Genomic DNA, 19,349 nt, shown 5'->3' on the forward strand with positions numbered 1-19,349 from the left:
AGGTAAATCACTTCTGAAATCTTGCCAAAAAAACCTGTAGGAACTTGTTCAGGCAGTTGCCAGGAGAGGAGAGGAGAGGAGAGGAGAGAGAGAGAGGGAGAGAGAGAGGTGGGAGGCATCCAGACCTAGACGTACTAGGAATTAGTAGTTGGGATTTTTGGAAACTGAAATCCATGCACATCTTGTATCAGATATATATTGATGGTCGTGCTCATTTGGTTCTATGAGGAAGTTATTTGGTCAATACAGCTTCAGGTTCAAAAGGTTGTTTTTATTATTTACAAATATATACATGCATACGATAATGAACAGGGTGTCCTGTTACATTTTTACGCTAACTGTATGATTCGGATGTTGAGAGGAGAGAGAAGTTCACGTGTTGTCTCGCTGAGAGATAGATAGAGAGAGAGAAAAAAAGGGGAAGATATCCAAGTGGTTTCTAGGTAAGAGACCAATAAGAAAGTTCATTGGCTGATATAGTCACATGTGATGTCTGTAAAGACTTAACCCCTTCTAGTCTCTGGTGCATCATATGCAGGCAATATCTGACATCTTGGTTGCTTCAGGTTAGAGACTGTTGTGCTCAGCATCTTGAGAACAGGCAGTGATGCTTCTATTATTGTATTTAGATTTACCTGAATGGCTCCGTGGCACAGATCTACAGCACAATGCCCACTGGTCAGAATTCTCCTGTCAACTCAGATCTGCTACTCGACAGTAGTGGGGCCTACCTATATGTGATGACAGCTTCACAGGTGATTCATCAGCTTGTTACTGTTTTCCATCTGTTTTTCAGGCAGGAAATTCTGAATTATATCTGGGCTTAAGAAAACCTGTTATGGGGCCTTTGTTGTTTTCTTCTTCTGCCTGGGAGTATTTTTTATATAAAAAAGTTATGTGAAAAATACAGCATAGATTGCTGTGTGTATATTTTCCATTAGCTCAGAGGTAAATTATTTCCCTTTATTAGATTATTGTATTATAGGGTTGATCCCTGCCTTTGGCAATCAACAAGTTTCCAGAATTCTTTTTTGATTTTTAATTTGAATTTATACTCCAGCTTAACACAGGCAACTATACCAGAAACTTTTCTCTGGATCAGTCCCAACCAAATTAGAAGCTGCTCCTTTTATCCCTTACCCTTAGCCCATTTCTTAGTTAAATCTTTCATCTGCCTTTATAACTCTTGAAATTCTGCCAAAATAAACCAGCAAGCCTTGTCTTTAGAAGAGATTTGGCATTTATATAGTCTGGTAGAAAACTTGATGCAAATTAGGTAGATTCTCCTGCTTGTATCTCCTGTAAAAGTACAATTTGAATAACTTTTCCTATCCACATAAATAAAATCAGTAATAATATATTGTTCGTTCTAACTCAGGTGTCCAAGATCCCAGTCTCAGAATGCCCTAATTTCCAAGACTGTACCTCATGCCTGCATGCTGAAGACCCCTTTTGTGGCTGGTGTGTTCTACAGAGCAGGTGGGCCTCTGATGAGAGAGTATATAATATGAAGGGGTTGTTTTAAAAGAAGAGAGATGGATTCTGACAGGGTTGTACAATGCCCTGTTCCATTGCTAACTGAAGCATGGTCTATTAAATTCAATCCAATTGTCTGGATGCACTCAACACACTGGAATCATAAATCAGCTCCACTGGCTGGGTTTACAGAATGCAAAGAATAAACAGCCAGTCTTATTTTAGCCTAGCATGTTGTACAAACCCAACTTCTGTCTCTTCATCTCTAATATGATTGGCAGGTGTACCCGGAAATTGGAATGTGAACGCCATGAGCTGGCCAATCACTGGCTCTGGAGTTATGGAGATGAGAGCCAGTGCTTGAGAGTGGAACAAATTTTACCAGCCAATCAGAGTCGAGAAACACAGACAGAGGTGCGTGAAATAGCAGGAAACTGAGAAGTGGATTTATTATGATTTAGCAACTGACCATCATCCTATAAAAATTTGCACTTGTGAAATGAAACCCTTTGCATTGCTTGGATTAATCTCAAGCCTGTTTTCCCCCCTATGCCCCAAGGTGTTATTGTTAAGAGGGATAATGCATAAACTAGTATCTCACTCAAATTTATAAAATGCTTTGTCTTCCAAAGATTTAACGTTGAAGTGTTAAATCACATTTAAACCAAATACCTCAATTGCCTTGTATTCCAAGAAAATATGCGTGTTTCCTATCCTACTCAGATCTCCTTGTTGGTCTCCAATCTCCCTGCACTGGGTGAAGGAGAGCATTACCACTGTGCGTTCGGCACCCAAGAAAGCCAGGCCCAGCTGCAAGACTCTTGGATCCGCTGCTTATCGCCTGTTCCTGAGCAGGTGCCACCTATCCAAGAAGGAAAAGGTAAGCATGGGGCTTATGTATGGCTCCTATACTGAGTGCATTAGAATGGAGTGGAGTGGAGTGGAGTGGAGTGGAGTGGAGTGGAATGGAATGGAATGGAATGGAATGGAATGGAATGGAATGGAATGGAATGGAATAGAATAGAATAGAATAGAATAGAATAGAATAGAATAGAATAGAATAGAATAGAATAGAATAGAATAGAATAGAATAGAATAGAATAGAATAGACTTTTTTATTGGCCAAGCATGATTGGAAACACAAGGAATTTGTCTTCGGTGCATAAACTCTCAGTGTACATAAAAGAAAAGATACATTCGTCAAGAATCATAAGGTACAACACTTAATGACAGTCATAGGGTACAAATAAGCAATCAACAGGAAACAATATCAAGTGCATTACATTCTGATCCTATTTAATAAGGGAAGTTTTAGCCAGAAGCCCTACAGATGCAGTGGAACTGCAGTGATAGAAAGACCATAGTATGCTAGTGGAAAAGTAATACATCAGCAATTTAGGCTTTAGCTATCTGTCATTTTAATTTAAATAATTTCCCTATCAATTAGAACAGAAGCAACCTTAGCCAATCAAATCCTGCTTTTGGGGCTACATAGCCAGTGAGGGTACTAGAGCAGGCAAGCCTACTTTTCTTATGATATGATGCCTTGACTGATCATGAGTCCCCACCCAAACTGGTGTATAAATAAAATATAGAGTAGAAAATGAGCATCAAACCCTTCTCAAATCAAGCCTGGATGTTGATAAATCAGGTCACTGTTAAAATCAGAGCAGCCCTTCAAAAAGTTGCAGGCTTAGTTATTGCTTTCTGGTCATCCACATTAGGATAATTAAATACTTTTATTTAAGGAATGAAATTTCTTTGTCTTCTTCTCCTTTGAGCCCCCCTAGATGCAAAAAAAAATATGCTTAAAAATCATAAGCAATGATTTAATTTACATGTTAATTGACTCAGAGTGTTTGCTCTGAGAGCTTTAGTAGGATTAATGTGTGCAAAGTATTTGCCTGCCTTACTCAGATGGTACAGTGGGAGTAGCTTTTAGTTCCAGTAGCAAAATGGGAGCGTGGTGGCTAAGAACTTAAAGACACTGAGCTTGTCAGCTGGAAAGCAGACAGCCTGAGTTCAAGACCCAAGTGCTACATGGCAGGGTGAGCTGTGATTACTTGCCCAGCTCCTGCCCACCTAGCAGTTTGGAGGCATGCAAATGCAAGTAGATTAATAGGTACCACTTTGGTGGGAAGGTAACAGTGTTCCATGCAGTTTGGCGTATAGTCATGCTGGCCAGATAACCACGGAAAATGTCTTGGGACAAAACTGGCTCCCTTGGCTAAGAAACGGAGATGAGCACTTCCCCTCAAGTCAAACACCACTGGACAAGGGAAACCTTTATCTTTACCAGTAGCAAAGCATTCTCTGTTGTCTAAGGAAACTATTGTATGATACTCAAACTACCAGTCTTCTTGCTTTACCTATTCTTGCAACTGTGCATATAGAGATAAACCCTTGTAGCCCACCTGTGACCTCTCATGAAGACCTAACAAACTTATATATGTTTCCAAGGTTTTAACACTTAACAAGAACAATTCTGATCCTGATTCTGGTTCCTTGTCTGAGTAGGTCCTTCAGAAGTAAGATTAAGGCTTAGATCTTGCTGAGATTGTATTCTTGCCTACAATTGTTCCCCTTTGGACACTTGGCTAGAACTTGTTTGGTCACTTGCCCATCATTTCATATTAAAAAAAATATCCAGATCAAGCACTACCAAGTCAGGTACAAACTTGCTACTCTGGTTTCCCTGACATGTTGGTTTTCTGTCCAGAGGGACTTCCATGTATGGTGGACCTGCCCAACGTGTCAGTCCTAACCTGCAGTGTGAAGTGGTGCAGCCCTGTCATTTGAGTAACAGCATTTCCTCTTGTTTGTTTATTTATTTATATCCTACTTTGATGGGTGGCTGCACAATATGTACATTCTGTATTCTAGGTTTCAAAACCTAGAATATAGAATGCGGAATACAGACTTGCGTTACTTTTGCTGTCCATCTTCAAGATTACACGTCAAGCTATCTTTGTTGGTCTTTGTAACTTTGGAAGTTACAAAACCCCCCAAAAAAGTGCTGTTACGAGCTATATTATCATATAATAAATGTATTTACATTATATACCCTGTTTCCCCCAAAATAAGACATCCCCTGATAATAAGCCCAATTGGGCTTTTGAGTGCATGGCAATAAGGCCAAGCACTTATTTCAGGGTTCAAAAAAATATAAGTCAGGGTCTTATTTTCAGGGAAACACGGTAGTTATGTAGTATACAATAGGCTATAACAAATGTAATTTTCAGAAAAGTCTTTTAGCACAGGGGAAGATATTTCAAGAAGAAAAGAAGGCTTGTTTTGTATAAGTGTTGTGTGGACATGTGTGAGAAGTTCTCTCTTGCTGGCTACTTGGATGGGGGAAAATTAACTTCAGGTATCTCTCCTTTCTCTTCCTCAGACCATGTGACTGTGACGTTAGCTCTGATGTTCCAGGATGTTGTCATAACCTCTCTGGGATTTTCCTTCTACGATTGTAATGCCGTGAGCCAACTCGCTGATTCCACCCCGTGAGCGAATGTTGAGTGGGGATGGAGGCAGGGTGGGGTGGGGGTGGCAAAGGCTGCAGGTTGGTGACTAGCAAGAGGCCTTAGATTAAAGCAGCATCTTGCATTAAAATTTTGGGTTTCTGCATATGAAAAGTGGAATACTAATATTTTCTTCTAAAGTGTACAGATTCATCTATATTTCTCATTTTTCATAATTCATCCTGATGACAAAAATGTCATGTGCAAATGTCACCAAGAACCGTGATGGCGAATCTATGGCACGCGTGCCAGAGGTGGCACGCAGAGCCCTCTCCGTGAGCACGCGGGCCATTACCAGCTGCTCTTCCAGTTTCCAGCGCATGCATGCGCTTGAGCACTGGCCAGCTGGTCCTCCGGTTTCTGGGCTCTGGCATGCATGCACAAATGTGCATGTACGCACGTTCTAGTTTTGGCATTTGGTGCTAAAAAGGTTCGCTGTCACTGCCCTAGAACGTGAAGCCTTCCCCTCTCATCAATATCATCTTCCTCAGCTACCTCTGGGTCAAAGGTTCAATCTTTGGAGTATTTTGCTGTTTGTTCTAAATATGAGAAACCTACTTACTTAAGAGAAAGACGGATAGGAAGTTCTCTCGGCAGGCTGAGTTTTTTAAGAGAGTAACCTCTCTATTTCTTTACAAATCAGTTGGGGTATTGAAAAGGTTTAGGAGATTGAAATTCTGACCATCAGCAGGATATGTTTCCTAGAAGTGAACAGAATATTTCCAAAGTTGCTATGGGGATAGTGGTTGACAAGAGAAAAATCAGGTTAAAATGGGCTGGATTAATCTCTGTTTGGAATGCTGCTGATTTCTCCATGCTAAGCCTCCTTCCCTTCTTCTTCCCAGGCACATAGCTCAGAGCAGAGCTATGGTTAAGGCAGTGTTTCTCAACCTTGGAAAGTTGAAAATGCTAGCTGGGGAATTCTGGGAGTTGAATCCACACATCTTCAAATTGCTATGGTTAAGTTAAGAGCTTGGAAAGAATTCCAGCAGCCAAGCTTTCCTTACCTTTTGCTGGTCTCACATAATCTTAGAGTTAAAGGTAGTTTTTCTTTGATCCTTCTTGCTCCAATAGATGTGGAACATGTGTAGACAGCCTCTGGATGTGCCACTGGTGTCCATCTAGTCATCGCTGTGTCTCCGAAGGGCCCTGCCCAAATACAGAGGGGCTTGTCTACAGCCACAAGGTGAGTAACATACACTTCGGAGCATGGGGTCTCCTAGCTTTCCAGAACAAATGGGCAGGAAAGAACATGAAGCCTGAAACTGCACCTAATCTGTCCATTTCTCCTAGGCATTGGCTGAAGAACTCCAGGGTCGAGCTGCCTGTCCCAGTGTGGGAGGGGATGGAGAAATCCCTCTGATTCCTGTCAATGTGGAAATGCCAATAAATCTGGTGGCCTGGAATCTAGACTTAGTGATTAGCCAGGTAAATCAGAGTCCTCAGAAGAGGCATGGAGCAGAGGTGGGTTTCAGCAGGTTCTGACCAGTTCTGGAGAACCGGTAGTGGAAATTTTGAGTAGTCCAGAGAACCAGTAAATACCACCTCTGACCAGCCCCGCCCCCATCTATTCTCTGCCTCCCAAGTCTCAGTTGATCAGGAGGAAATGGGAATTTTGCGGTAACCTTCCCCTGGATTGGGGAGGGAATGGAGATTTTACAGTATCCATCCCCTGCCGTGCCCACCAAACCATGCCATGCCATGCCACGCCCACCAAGCCACAACCACAGAACCCGTAGTAAAAATTTTTTAAACCCACCACTGGTGTGGAGGTGAAAATGGGAGGCTTTGAGAAAGTCCTTTGCTTTGGGATGCCTACGTGAGATGCAACATGAAATATGCTAAAGCTCTCCTCCCTTAAAGAATTCTGAATATTGCAAAAGATGTCTGTGACTCCTAGGAATGTGGGATTAAAGGTGTACAGGTGATGTGTACAGAGCCCTGTTGTACCCTCCCCTCCATCCCTTAGGCTCCAGCAACAGTCTTCTGTGTATTGGAAGTGGAAGGAGTCCCGATTTTTGTCCCAGCATCCCTGGAAGAAAGGGATGAGGAAGCATCCCATCATGTGAGGTGTCAGTCACAAACATATCGCTACACCCAAGCTCTTCCAGAACTGCGTGTGCCCCTCTATATCGTAGTGGGGGATAACCAACGCCTTGATAGCCATGAAGATTTATATGGTAAGGGAATCGGGTTTTGGTTTTGTGATGTGTGCAGATCTCTGATTTAAGGGAATCTTTGCCTTTGATTCTAAAAAAGGAGAAATAGGCTTCTACCCTCTATGGATTCAAAAACTTTTCTGAAATCTATGTGATCAGTACACTATTAAAAAGTGGTAGAATTATTTGAAAATTTCAAGATTGTGTTGGAAGAATTTTAATCAGGTTGCCAGCAATTGTCACTGTCACTTGTGGTGCCCATTTGCTTATTCATTTTATTTATTTATTTATAATTTATTTATTTATAATTTAATTTATATACCACCCTTCTCCCGAAGGACTCGGGGCGGTGTACAGCCAATTAAAAACACAAGGTACAAACAACAGTTTTAAAATAGTTAAAAGTATTAAACAATTTTGGCCCAAATTTAAAACCCAAAATTTAAAACACCCAATTTAAAATCATTTACATAGATAGCCCTGCCTGGCAGAACAACAGGGTCTTAAGGGCGCAGCGAAACACACGGAGGTCGGAGATCTTGCGTATTTCCGGGGGCAGTTCATTCCAAGGGCAGGAGCTCCCACAGAGCTAGGATGGCACTGGGTTGGCAAGTAATTCCCATAGATATCACACTGGGGAATAAATTGGCCAACTGGCCTAGGTCCTCTTGGGCCCAAAGCCAGATGCTTTGGCCGATGGCACCCTGAGGAGTCCCTCTCTGTGGGAGCGAATTGGCCGGTGGGAGACTGGTGGCAGAAGTCGGTCTTTTTGAACAAAGCTTTGGAAATAAGATGGAGTAAAAAAAATTCAAACCATCTTTCTTGATCAATTCTTTTAATTTCAGTATGCTACACTAATTAACAGAACAAAAAGTATAGATACAATTTTAATAGCAATAGCCATAGCATTTAAGACTTATGTACCGCTTCAGTGCTTTACAACCCTCTAAGCGGTTTTACAGAGTCAGCATATTGCCCCCCAACAATCTGGGTCCTCTTTTACCGACCTAAGAAGGATGGAAGGCTGAGTCAACCTTGAGCCGGTGAGAATCGAACTGCAATCAGCAGCAGTAGCCTGAATACTGCATTCTAACCACTGTGCCGCCACCACTGCTTTTAACCATATTTTAACAATATAGCTTCAGAATTTCTCAACTGATCATTTTGAAATTATGCTCTGTTTTATAGTGTAGCCTTTTATTGTCATTGTACATCATATATACAACGAAATTGGTTTTAATGCAGATTAATAAAGATCTAGATAAATAGTCTAGAAAGGCCAGTTAGACTGGGACGGCATTAATGGAAGCATCACTCAGATCATAAAGATAATAGTTCCATCGTATTATGCTCTGGTTAAATCACACTTGGATTACCTTGTACTGTGTTTAATTCCAGACACTGCATTTATAAAAGAGAATGGATTTGGAGGGGATTTATGGCAGGGATTTGAAATTAACCCCTATAAGGAAGAATTAAAGGAGTTGGTCTATAAGAGAACATTGATTAGTTACAGTGGTCTAAAGCAGGGATCTCCAACCTTAGCAACTTTAAGACTTGTGGACTTCAACTCCCAGAATTCCTCAGCCAGCAAAGCTGAGTTGAATTCTGGGAGTTGAAGTCCACAAGTCTTAAAGTTGCCAAGGTTGGAGATCCCTGGTCTGAAGAGCTGTCACATAGAAAAGGTGGACCTGTTGCAGCTGAAAGCAGAACAAAGATGACCACCTTTCAGGGATGGTTAGTGGGTCCCTGCACTGGGAAGGGGGTTGGATTAGATGTCCAATATCTTCTCTTCCAATTCATGTATTCTTATCTAAGACACGTTCAGGGTTTTCTCTTTCCTGTCAGATTAAATGCCGCAAAATGAAAAATGGAAATATCTTCTACTTTAGACCAAAAAGATCTGAAAATATGGGTTAAAGAACTGCTGAAATATTAGTCTACGTCTAGAGTTTCAACGATCCGTTTGATGAAAAAGTTGTAATTGTTACACATTTTCCTTCTATTAACCACACGTCACTTTCAGCTATACAAACGTCTTTCTCCTTACGAACATACACAAGACTTCTCCCCATTGCTTGTGCAATGTTCTTTCTTATTTTGAACTTGTTTATTCATGATGTTATGTTGATATTCTTGTTTTGTTTTGTTTTTTTTAATTTAAAAAAAAACTGCTGGGCACGGAAAGGAAGACAGAGGTTGGTGATTATGGTTTGGGTTTCACTCAAGAGCCTTTCCCAAAATACCGAAAGGGCCGTATTGTGCAGGACAAAATGCATGATCCAAAAGAAACAAATACTTGCCATCTCTTTTTTAAAAAATGCATAATTAATGGAAGCTTAACATCTAGTGCAAAATACTTTTTAAGCTTGGATGTTCCCAACTTCCAGGATGCCCATCCACGTCTTGCTCTTCTGAAAAGCCTGTAGCTTTCTATTAGCTTATCGTCTCCTGAAAAGCAATGAAATTTGTCTGCCATAGAGAAGGCAGCCTTAAGCAGGACAATGTTAAACTACTGTAGTATTCACCTCTTGTCTTTTTGCCTCCCCTCAGTGACTTTGTACAACTGTTCTGTTGACCGTTCGGACTGCAGTCGCTGCAAAGCGGCCCCCCAGCATTTCCGCTGTGTCTGGTGTCAGCTGGAAAAGGAGACTGGCTGTGTCTATGAGAACTCCTGTCCATCCAAACCTGGTGTGGCTACTTGCCCATCGCCTGTCATCTACTCGGTGAGAAGCGACATCACTGGGCCTGTAGTCTCCCTGCCTACTTGTTCTACATGCCGATTTTTTTAAAAAAAAAATAGGAAGGAATATGAGGATTTCCCCCTGAAACCTCATATCTCGGTTTACCACCTTATTCTTGCCACATACACGCATACCTACCACCCTTTCAGTAATTCACTAATTAGAGAGAGCCAAAGCTCTTCTATGGCAAGTCAACTATCTCAAACCAGTTACTTTTCAATTCCATTGGGAGTTCCAACCTCAGGGTATAGAAGATGTGCTTGGTGGTAACATCAGTGCTAATATTTTTGCCTTTTGTTTTAACAGAATTTGAAGAAAGCAGCTAGTTTGCAAGTGCAATGCCATAATGCCATATAATCCTGTTTCCTAGATATCTCCAGTCACTGGACCTTTGGAAGGAGAAATGGCTCTCACTGTGATAGGCTCCAACCTGGGTCACCGCTTTGAAGATGTGGCCAGAAGTGTGCTTGTAGCTGGGCTGCCATGTGTTCCTGATCCAGCTCAGTACATAGTTTCCACTCGGTAAGGGTCACTCCCCACACGCTGCCAGTTCTTTGAAATCAAAGCAGTGAGCATTTGGTTTAGAGTTGCATAGAAATATGATCTTCAAGGAAATTGGCAGGAATTAATTTGACTAACATTGCTTTGCTTATCAAGCCTGAATCAGTCTATATGAGCTGAGGATGATGAGTTGAATGCGCCATCTTCTTATCAGATATTAAACATAAATACAGTGCATTCAGAAAGTATTCAGACCACCTTCACTTTTGTCAATTTTGTTATGGTGCAGCCTAATTCTACACTTGTTGAAATTCAATTTTTTTCTCATTAATCTACACTCAGTATCCCATAGTGACAAAACAGGATTTTAGAAATGTCTGTAAATGCACTAAGCTAAAATGTGACTTGCTCGTTTTTGCTTTAGCATATTGGTTGAATCTAATTATAACAGTTTGTAAAGAAGATATTTATGCCTTAGCATGATACATGAATTTGATCAACAGCAGATTATTTCACAAACTATAAGCAAATCACAATTTTGACCGATATATAAAACTAGTCCATGATTTGTTGCTTTTATGATACTAATCTATTATGTTTCAAGAATTTGCCTCAGCCTGATATTAAGTTGTCTTTCATCTGATAAAGTTCTTTCCTGTATTTAGATTTGGTAATCAATCAATTTCTTGGATACCAATAGCTTTTAATTCCATATTAAAGAAATAGTATGTCTCTGGAGTAGGACCTCCATTTTTTTCTACCTACATCTACAGTACTTAACACTGTTTTTTCCAATGAAAAAGCTTCAAACACAACCTTTCCATAGGGGAATGGAACGGTTTCTGCAGCATTAAGCTATGTAATTGGCATAGCATTCATTCTCACAACATTCCCATCAAATAAAGGGCTGAGGAAAGCCAGAATGCCAGGCTGAATCTATAGCTAAGCTGAACTTTTCAGTTCTTTTGTCCAAAACCAATCAAGAACAGGAGCTGAAAACTCCTCTTATTTCTGATTCTGTACTTTATTGTTCTTAGCTAATAAAACTTATTTTGAAAAGGGGTTCTCACAAGAGCCTGCACCCCTTTTTCATTCTTTGAAAATGCAGCCCTGCTGTGAATTTCTGCAGGCTTTCTCATAATAGGGCCTTCCTGCTGTTCCCTACAGGATTGTCTGTAATGTGCCCCCTGGAAAACGAGGTTTATCTGGCCCTGTTCAGGTCACCATTGGAGATCGCCCCCCAGGGATTTCCAAGAACCACTTCACCTACCAGGTCAGTGTCTGACAGAGGAGGGAGGTGGGGCGGGGAACGGACATTTAGAGTTTGTTCTAAGGAAGCTTGAAACTGGGTATAAGGACGGGCTGAGCTAGGCGCATTTGTTTGCAATGTCCCTGTGACACAATGTGCCTGTGTCATGTTAACTAGGGGGGCGAGGGGGGGTATGGAAAGACAAGCCAGATGCTGTGAATACCATCAACACTGCCTATCAGCCCTCACAGTTGCTTCCATTCTCAGGATCCGATGCTGCTCAATCTACACCCAGACCTTGGTCCCATGGCTGGAGGAACCCGAATAACCATTTCTGGTGAAGACCTCCTAACTGGTCCTGAGATTACTGTCAGCGTGGGCAATCTGCCCTGTATTCTGTGAGTAAAATGGCTTCTTTTCATCTTCTCTCCCTCCCCTGTCTTTATTTCCTCATAATCCTCCCCAAGTCCTCATATCATCTCTTTACTTTCTATCCCAACAGTGAGGAGCCTGTGGAACCCAGAGCCATTGTGTGCCGTACCAGTGCCAGCTTGACATCCCAGACGGTAACTGTTCGTGCCAAGTATGGTGTGGTGCTGCGTGAATTGCTGGAGAAGCGCTTCCTTTATACACCTAATCCACAGCTCACTGGGGCCTTCCCATCTACCAGCTTCCATGGGTAAAAGCCTGAGGGGTCATTTTATCTGGCCCATGTTAATATTGTATGAATTTGCATGTCAGAAAACAATTGCTTGACAAATAAAAAGTCAGGCTTTTTTTTTTTACAAGAGGATACATGGTTGTATATTAGCAGTACAATCTAAAAGCATCTCTGCCTTCTTTGGTGAGAAGGAAAACGTAGGGATTGTTTCTTCATAACCATATATTCTGTGTGTGTGTGTGTGTGTGTGTGTGTGTGTGTGTGTCATGTTGTTCCCTTTTGCACAGAAAAAGATTAAGACGTAATAAGAGAAAGAAATTAAAGGCATGAAATAAGAAAATATACCCTGCTTAACCCCAACACCCTTCCCTATATCTTTCCATAGTTTTGATCCTTGCAAATCTTCCTTGCTTCCACCATGTTTGTATAGTACGTCACATTTGTGGGTGGGTGGGTGTCTGCACTTATGTATGTGCCCATGGTTTTCAAACAGTCTTGATTCCTGGTGAATACCTGGATTTGTCCCCTGCAGTATTCCTGGCAAGGCTTTTCAGAATTGGTTTGCCCTTGCCTCCTTTCTAGGACTAAGAAATAGTGACTGGCCCAAGGTTATCTAGCTGGTTTAATATGCCTAAGGCAGGTCTAAAACCTCCAGAAGCTACTTATGACATTGTTGCTATGTCCACTGCATCATCCCGTAATGGTTGTTTGCCATTATGACTGATTGCAGGGATGTTGCAACCCTCCTGCTTCTCTCCTCCCATACCCCTTGGGCCTGCTTCCCACTCCATTGGGCCCCACACCTTCCTCAACTCATGTCACCCATCAGGCAACTGCCTTTCAAAGATCTCTAGAACTCGAATTAGGAAGGAGGGCAGGTCGCTCCAGTGCTGGGCCATATGGTATGATCCTGGAAGCAGCCACCATTTTCTGAGCAGCTGCATGGAATTGTAGCTGCTTGGAAAATGGCGGCCACTTCCAGGATCACATCACGTGGCTCAGCAATGGAGCAACTTGCTTTGCTTCTCTAATGTGAGCTCCACAAGATTCCACAGAGATACGTATTCTGCAAATAGGGGAAAGTTTAAGTCTAGGATTTAAGGGAGAGAAAGAAGTGGGACAAGGTTGGGGTTTTGGGGTGGAACTCCGATGTGAAGCCACAGTAAGGAAGAAAGGGGGGAGTTGTTTTAGAGAGCGAGAGAGTTTTGGACAATGAAAGTAAGGGTTGCAAGGAAATTTCAGGCATTGGGAGCAAACGTTCTCAAAGTTAAGACTGAGTTCAGGCGTTCAGGGCCTCTTCCATCATAAGTTTGTTCACATGATGGCTATGTCAGACCAATGGATGGTGGAAGATTAAGACACATATCTTTGTTGATGCTGATGTTCCTCAGGGGTGGAAGGATCATCCAGGTGGAGGGGACTAATTTGGATGTGGTGCAACAACCGCTCATCAAAGCCATCTTGGAGCGAGAGAAGGCGCCCACAGGCAAAAGCATCCGGAAGAAAAGATCTTGTGATTCTTTGCATGGCCCTCATGCCCCACTGTCCTCAGCTTCCTCAAGGCCCTGTGTTGAGGTGGGCGATCTGTTGGAGGTGAGTACAGGAAGGAAGAGAGAAAGTTATGACTTGGTTGGAGGCTGCAGTTCAGGAACGATTCCCCTGCCATCTTCTAACCACTTTTTTATATCTTTACAGTGCTGGGAACCTTGCTGTGCTAATTCATCCACTCTCCTACTTTGTCCATCACCAGCTGTGCCATCCAATGCTCACTTCCGCCACCTTGTTTTTGAGCTGGACGGATTCCATGTTTCTTTTAGCAATGCCAGCGGAGGCCAAGAATTCTCCTACAAACCTAATCCCCACCTACGGTGGCCTGGTCGGGAATCCACTGGCCGCCCTTTTAGTCTTAAACCTGGCAATGTCCTGGACATAGAGGTGAGGGGGATTAGGGGGAAGCAGATCCAGGAATGGTGGGAGGGGGAGGGAGGCTTGATACGATGTGCTAATCCTTCTTGTTTTTCAGCACGATGACGCTTAGCAGAACCTCTTTATTAGCACTTCTGAAACCTCAGTCTTTTTTTTTCTTTCTATCTTGATTCATTACAAGTACAATAGCAACAAAATTACATGGAATTGTGTTGCATTGTATGGATTCTCATGTCATAGAACTTCTGGTCATATTAGAAGACAGTAATATATAATTTGTAACATTTAAATCACCACATTTTGAAGTATATATCATCCAATCACTGGTAGTAAACGTTGTCCTGCTATAGAAAATATATGCCTTGGGAGCCTGCAGAGCGAGAGAGAGATGCAGATAAGGCGTAGACACAGCATGGCCTCTAACTTGGTGGAAAGGGGATCATAATGAAGAAACTATAGTTCTTGAATGTCGATTGCACCTGTGACTTTTTTGTGTGTGTCCCTCTTTAGGGAGAAGGTTTGAACCTCGGCATCAGCAAGAACGAAGTGAGGGCCTTCATAGGCAACAGTGTTTGCACCGTGAAGACTCTTACGCTTACCCATTTGTACTGTGAGCCCCCTCTGCAACCACCGCAGCCTCTTAATACTTCTTCTGTGTTGCCTGAGTTTATAGTGAGTTCAAAAGTGGATGGGTTTGGAAATATTATAGGAACATCACACCCATTCCCCACTCACTCACCATACACATTGTTTCTGACCTCTAACTTAGACCTTTGCTGATGTTTCCATATAGTAGGAAAAGCTGTTCCTTCCTGAAAGTCTTTTGAAAAAAATCTATATAATCCCAGATGTTATCAGATGCAACTCTCCCTTGTTAGCAACAGGATTTCCTTTGAGTGTATAGCATGATCACACCCTTTGAATAATAATTTGCATAATGGCAAATAATTCTGATTGCGCAGTCGCTTAATTTCAATTCAGTTTCCCACTCCACCCATAAAGCAGAAGAAAGGTTTGCACAATACAATTATTTTGGTTTTATGGCTCTTTTAATAACTTCCTTCCTGGTCCTTTAGTGGCAGAGCAGACAATTTTGAGGAAGGAGTGGCTTTTCAAGTGATCGAACCATGTAATGTAATTATATCTTTGGAGATAAACCTCAGTTATTTAACTTTCTATGCGCCCTTAGTGCAAATATAAAGAATAAAATAATTAACAAATTAATATATGTGGGTTTCAAATTTTCATCTTTCCCAAAGGGTTTTAATTGATATTTGGGATTAGAATTGGGACACAAACTCCCAGTACAGGAATTGAATGTATACTTCTTGCATACTTAGTCCCATCCCATACAGGATCAGCGCATAACCTGCACATTTTTATTTTATTATTTTATGCTTCCATCATTTTTAAATAGCTGTCTTTCACATAAACCTGACTGTGGGTGGTGTACAATAAAAAACAAGCTATAAAATGAACATTAAAATGTTTCACAACTTTAAAAAATCATTACTATTAAAAGACTAGGAAAAAGCATATTCAATGCAAGGTAACCATTGCACCAATTCTGCATTTCCTTGAGATCCCCAAACCTTTTGACACAATCACATTTTGAGGAACTTCTGGAGGCTACCAGGGATGGGGCCAGATTTACCTCAAGGGAAATGATGTTCCGCAGGGCAGAAATTGTGGCAGAAAAGGCCCATGGAACCCGCCAGATATAACTCCTTGACACATAGGACCCATAATGTACCTCTTCTGAAACAGGCAAATATAAATAGGAAGGGAGAGGCTGTCCCTCAAATAATCAGTCCCCATGTTGTGAAGAGCTTTAAAGGACATCACCAGCACCTTGAGTTGGATTCAGAAGCAAACGATAACCAATGCAGCTTGCAGAGCAGAAACGTTAACATGTGCCGTTTTAGGGATACACATAGCTGCACATGCCACTGCAACAATTCCCTCATGGTTGTCAATCACCCCTTAAAATGATACAGAACTCATTATAATTGCCTCTATCTTGACAACTTCAGTCATATTGAACTAGAATCCTTTTGTAGTGATGTGGTAGATACCAGTATGTCTGATATAGGTGCAGTATTTGAATTTTTGTTCTTGAGCTTCTTTTCCCCATTATTTCCTACTCGTACTGAGGGCTTTCATTAGCTTCTTTTATGCAAGTGCATCAAATGTGTTCCTGATATTCAGAGAAGAAAGAAAAAGTGGATACAATTAGGCCAGAAAAGAAGCTCTCAACCCACCCACCCTTTATTTGTGTTTCTTGTCTTTTATTAGATGTGGTATAATCGGATCTAAGTGTCCATGTGCCGTATGTTCTAAATCATGCATCACAGCCCATTAGAAAGTTGTGACTTACCTGTAGATGAATAGCCAGACCCTGCAATACCACAACAGAAATAAAAAAAAAACAGGTCCAGATGAATACTGAAGTGAGAGAAGCGTTATGGTTTAGTTGTTTAAATCTTCAAACTCTTACCTTATGCAAATAGAGATATGTCCAAGTCCCCTTCTTGCCGCTTTACTGGTACACTGAATCCCCAGATCCTAATTGGACCAATACTGGAAATTCTCTAATTCTTACTCATTCTTATTATGAGTAGTTGTTAGCAATAGCAGGCAATTAAATATTCACTGATTGATTTCTTATTTCTGTGCATAAATGTAAGCTTTCCAGTGTGGTTCAATGAAGAAATTCCAATTCATCAGCCTCCCTTAGTGATCTTAGGTGGGCACCATTAGGATATTTTTGTCCAGTCTGCTTGCCCTCAGGTGCATGGACCCCAGTTCCTAGCATCCCTGTTGCTTGGGAATCATAGGAGGCGAAGCCCACAGATAAGGAGGTCATCCAGATTCATTCAGGGTCTCCTTGTATTAGCTCTTGTAAGAGACTTCTGCTTCGACAGATTTAGTCCTCATAATAGCACAAAACTACACACTTCATTGCAACAGACAACTATGTGTATATGTGTCGAATGAATCTTGTATGCTGTCTTCTGGCAGGTACAGATGGGAAACCTGCGTCTGGATCTTGGTCGTGTCCGCTATGATACAGAACCGCCATCTAGTTTTCCCCCACAAGCCCAAATCGGGCTGGGTGTAGGGGCAGCAGTGCTGGTGGTTATAGTCCTGCTTCTCATTTTAATGTACAGGTAAACATGGCACAGATTCTGAAGGTGTGATATGCAGGCTGGGAAGCAACGTTGTTTCCTTCCACCAGCCTTTATTCGTGTGAAACTTAGTAATCTCTCTTCTTTGGTCTCTTGACAGACGGAAGAGTAAGCAAGCCTTGCGTGATTATAAGAAAGTCCTAGTGCAGCTTGAGAACATGGAGAGCAGCGTTGGAGACCAATGCCGCAAGGAGTTCACTGGTATGGAATGGGAATGGTGTTAACTTTCCCCCAATCGAACATGTCCCCTGGGTTAAACTACAAGACCATCATTTGCTCCCATCATTTGCATCCAACAGAGCAGATGGTTGTGCAAACTGGAGATGATGAATATGTACTACAACAAATGTGCAAGAATACCTGAACAGGGAAGGTTGGATTAATTAATTAATCTGGAGGAAAGAGGATTTTGAATTGAGGGAAAGAAGGCAGGAATAAAGTGAGAAAAGAGCTGTGTATAGATCTAAATCTTATCTATGGTCCTCATGTATCAACTGCTTGTTCAGCAACCGTTTGAAGCTCTGAATGAGAGGTACTTACAACCTGTCCTTGTACTGATGGCCAGGGGTGAAATCTACTTACCTTCCCTACCGGTTCGAAAGTGCACGCTCTGCGCTCGCTCCGCGCATGCGCCATCATCACATCCTATTTTTGACCCTCAGCGCATGAGCAAAAACTTCTGCGCATGCGCAGAGGGTGAAAAATAAGTTACTTCCTGGTTAAAACCAGGAAGTAATGACGTCTGGGCGGGTGGGCAGAGCCTCGCGCTGCCACCGCTACCAATTCACTGAACCACATGCCCTGCCGCCACTCCTGGTTCATGCAAACCGGACAGAACCAGCAGGATTTCACCATTGTTGATGGCTCTTGCAGCATCCTTGTGGGCATGAAATCGCAATTTGAAAACTTCCCTGACAAGCAAAGTCTATGGGGAAGCCAGCAGGAAGACACAGGCTGCAGTCACGTGAGGTTGTCACTTAATGATCCACACGGTCCTTGTTTAATGACAGCAACTGAAGTTGCCAAAGCATACACTGATAAGTGGCATGATCACATGGTTTTTCGACTTACAACCACATTATTTAATGATAAGAGTTTCCAGTCTCAAATAGCACTGGTAAGCAAGGACTTCCTGCAAACTCTTAACAGGCTATAGTCTAGACTTCTTTGAAATGTGGTGCTCTTACCAGTTAACCTCTCCAGACTAGATATTTAGGGAAAGCCTTAGTTTATGGATATGGAGGATTCTACTTCAGAGTAGGGAATTAGCATATATACCGTTAAACTAAGTGAGAGTTTATACAAGAATCACTGTGATAGTATAACTAAAAGTGTTCAGTAGTCTCATTTGAAGCAGAAAAGGTGACAGTGCTTGCTTGACTGTAAGTGGCTCCAGATGTGACAGCCCAGAAAAGATGTGGCTTTTTAAAAGAGGTCTCTGCAGGTAAGCAAGGACCTCCACCCTGGATCCAAAGAACCTTCCTGGCTTCCAAGCAAAGACCAAGCACTTCTATTGATTATCTTGTGAGAGAAATTGGCAGCATAAAAGTTCAATAAATTAATAAACAGATAACTCCCGGAGATGATCATTGAATTGATTAGCAGTGGAATGGCCTTGTTTTCCTGCCAAATTACAAATCCTTGGATATTGCACCTAAGAGACTTTATTTGCCCTAGTGCTGAGAATTCCACAGTTTGGAAGAAGTAGAGTTGTTGGAGGGTGGATGTGGGTGGAAGAGGGAGAGAGAAACTATTGGATTCTTCATTTCTGTATCCTTGTTTGAACACATGCAGTGCCCTTGCTGTGAGGAAACAAGGGCAGGCAGAGCTTTTGAGAAATGGGCAATGCGCAAAGCAGCGCTCTAAAACAGGGGACTTCAACTCTCAGCTTTGCTGGCCGGGGAATTCTGGGAGTTGAAGTCCT

General features: G+C 42.0%; 1 protein-coding gene across 4 annotated transcripts in view; it reads left to right on the forward strand.

Moving 5' to 3' along the window:
- The window catches only part of PLXNB3 (plexin B3), a 65,263-nt gene that overhangs the window by 23,499 nt on the left and 22,415 nt on the right, over positions 1–19,349 (forward strand). For all 4 annotated transcript variants that reach the window (XM_034434153.3, XM_034434152.3, XM_034434151.3 and 1 more), the window contains 18 exons: positions 630–755; positions 1,379–1,479; positions 1,758–1,890; positions 2,200–2,356; positions 4,871–4,979; positions 6,072–6,183; positions 6,291–6,425; positions 6,967–7,177; positions 9,710–9,882; positions 10,271–10,422; positions 11,569–11,674; positions 11,918–12,048; positions 12,153–12,329; positions 13,703–13,904; positions 14,007–14,246; positions 14,748–14,909; positions 17,259–17,407; positions 17,526–17,626. In XM_034434153.3, coding sequence (XP_034290044.2) covers positions 630–755; positions 1,379–1,479; positions 1,758–1,890; positions 2,200–2,356; positions 4,871–4,979; positions 6,072–6,183; positions 6,291–6,425; positions 6,967–7,177; positions 9,710–9,882; positions 10,271–10,422; positions 11,569–11,674; positions 11,918–12,048; positions 12,153–12,329; positions 13,703–13,904; positions 14,007–14,246; positions 14,748–14,909; positions 17,259–17,407; positions 17,526–17,626 — 2,677 coding nt within the window. The remainder of the gene's footprint in view (positions 1–629; positions 756–1,378; positions 1,480–1,757; positions 1,891–2,199; positions 2,357–4,870; positions 4,980–6,071; positions 6,184–6,290; positions 6,426–6,966; positions 7,178–9,709; positions 9,883–10,270; positions 10,423–11,568; positions 11,675–11,917; positions 12,049–12,152; positions 12,330–13,702; positions 13,905–14,006; positions 14,247–14,747; positions 14,910–17,258; positions 17,408–17,525; positions 17,627–19,349) is intronic.

This window comes from Pantherophis guttatus, chromosome 2 (genome assembly GCF_059756535.1).
Source record: "Pantherophis guttatus breed Tessera chromosome 2, ASM5975653v1, whole genome shotgun sequence".
Taxonomy (NCBI): Eukaryota; Metazoa; Chordata; class Lepidosauria; order Squamata; family Colubridae; genus Pantherophis; species Pantherophis guttatus.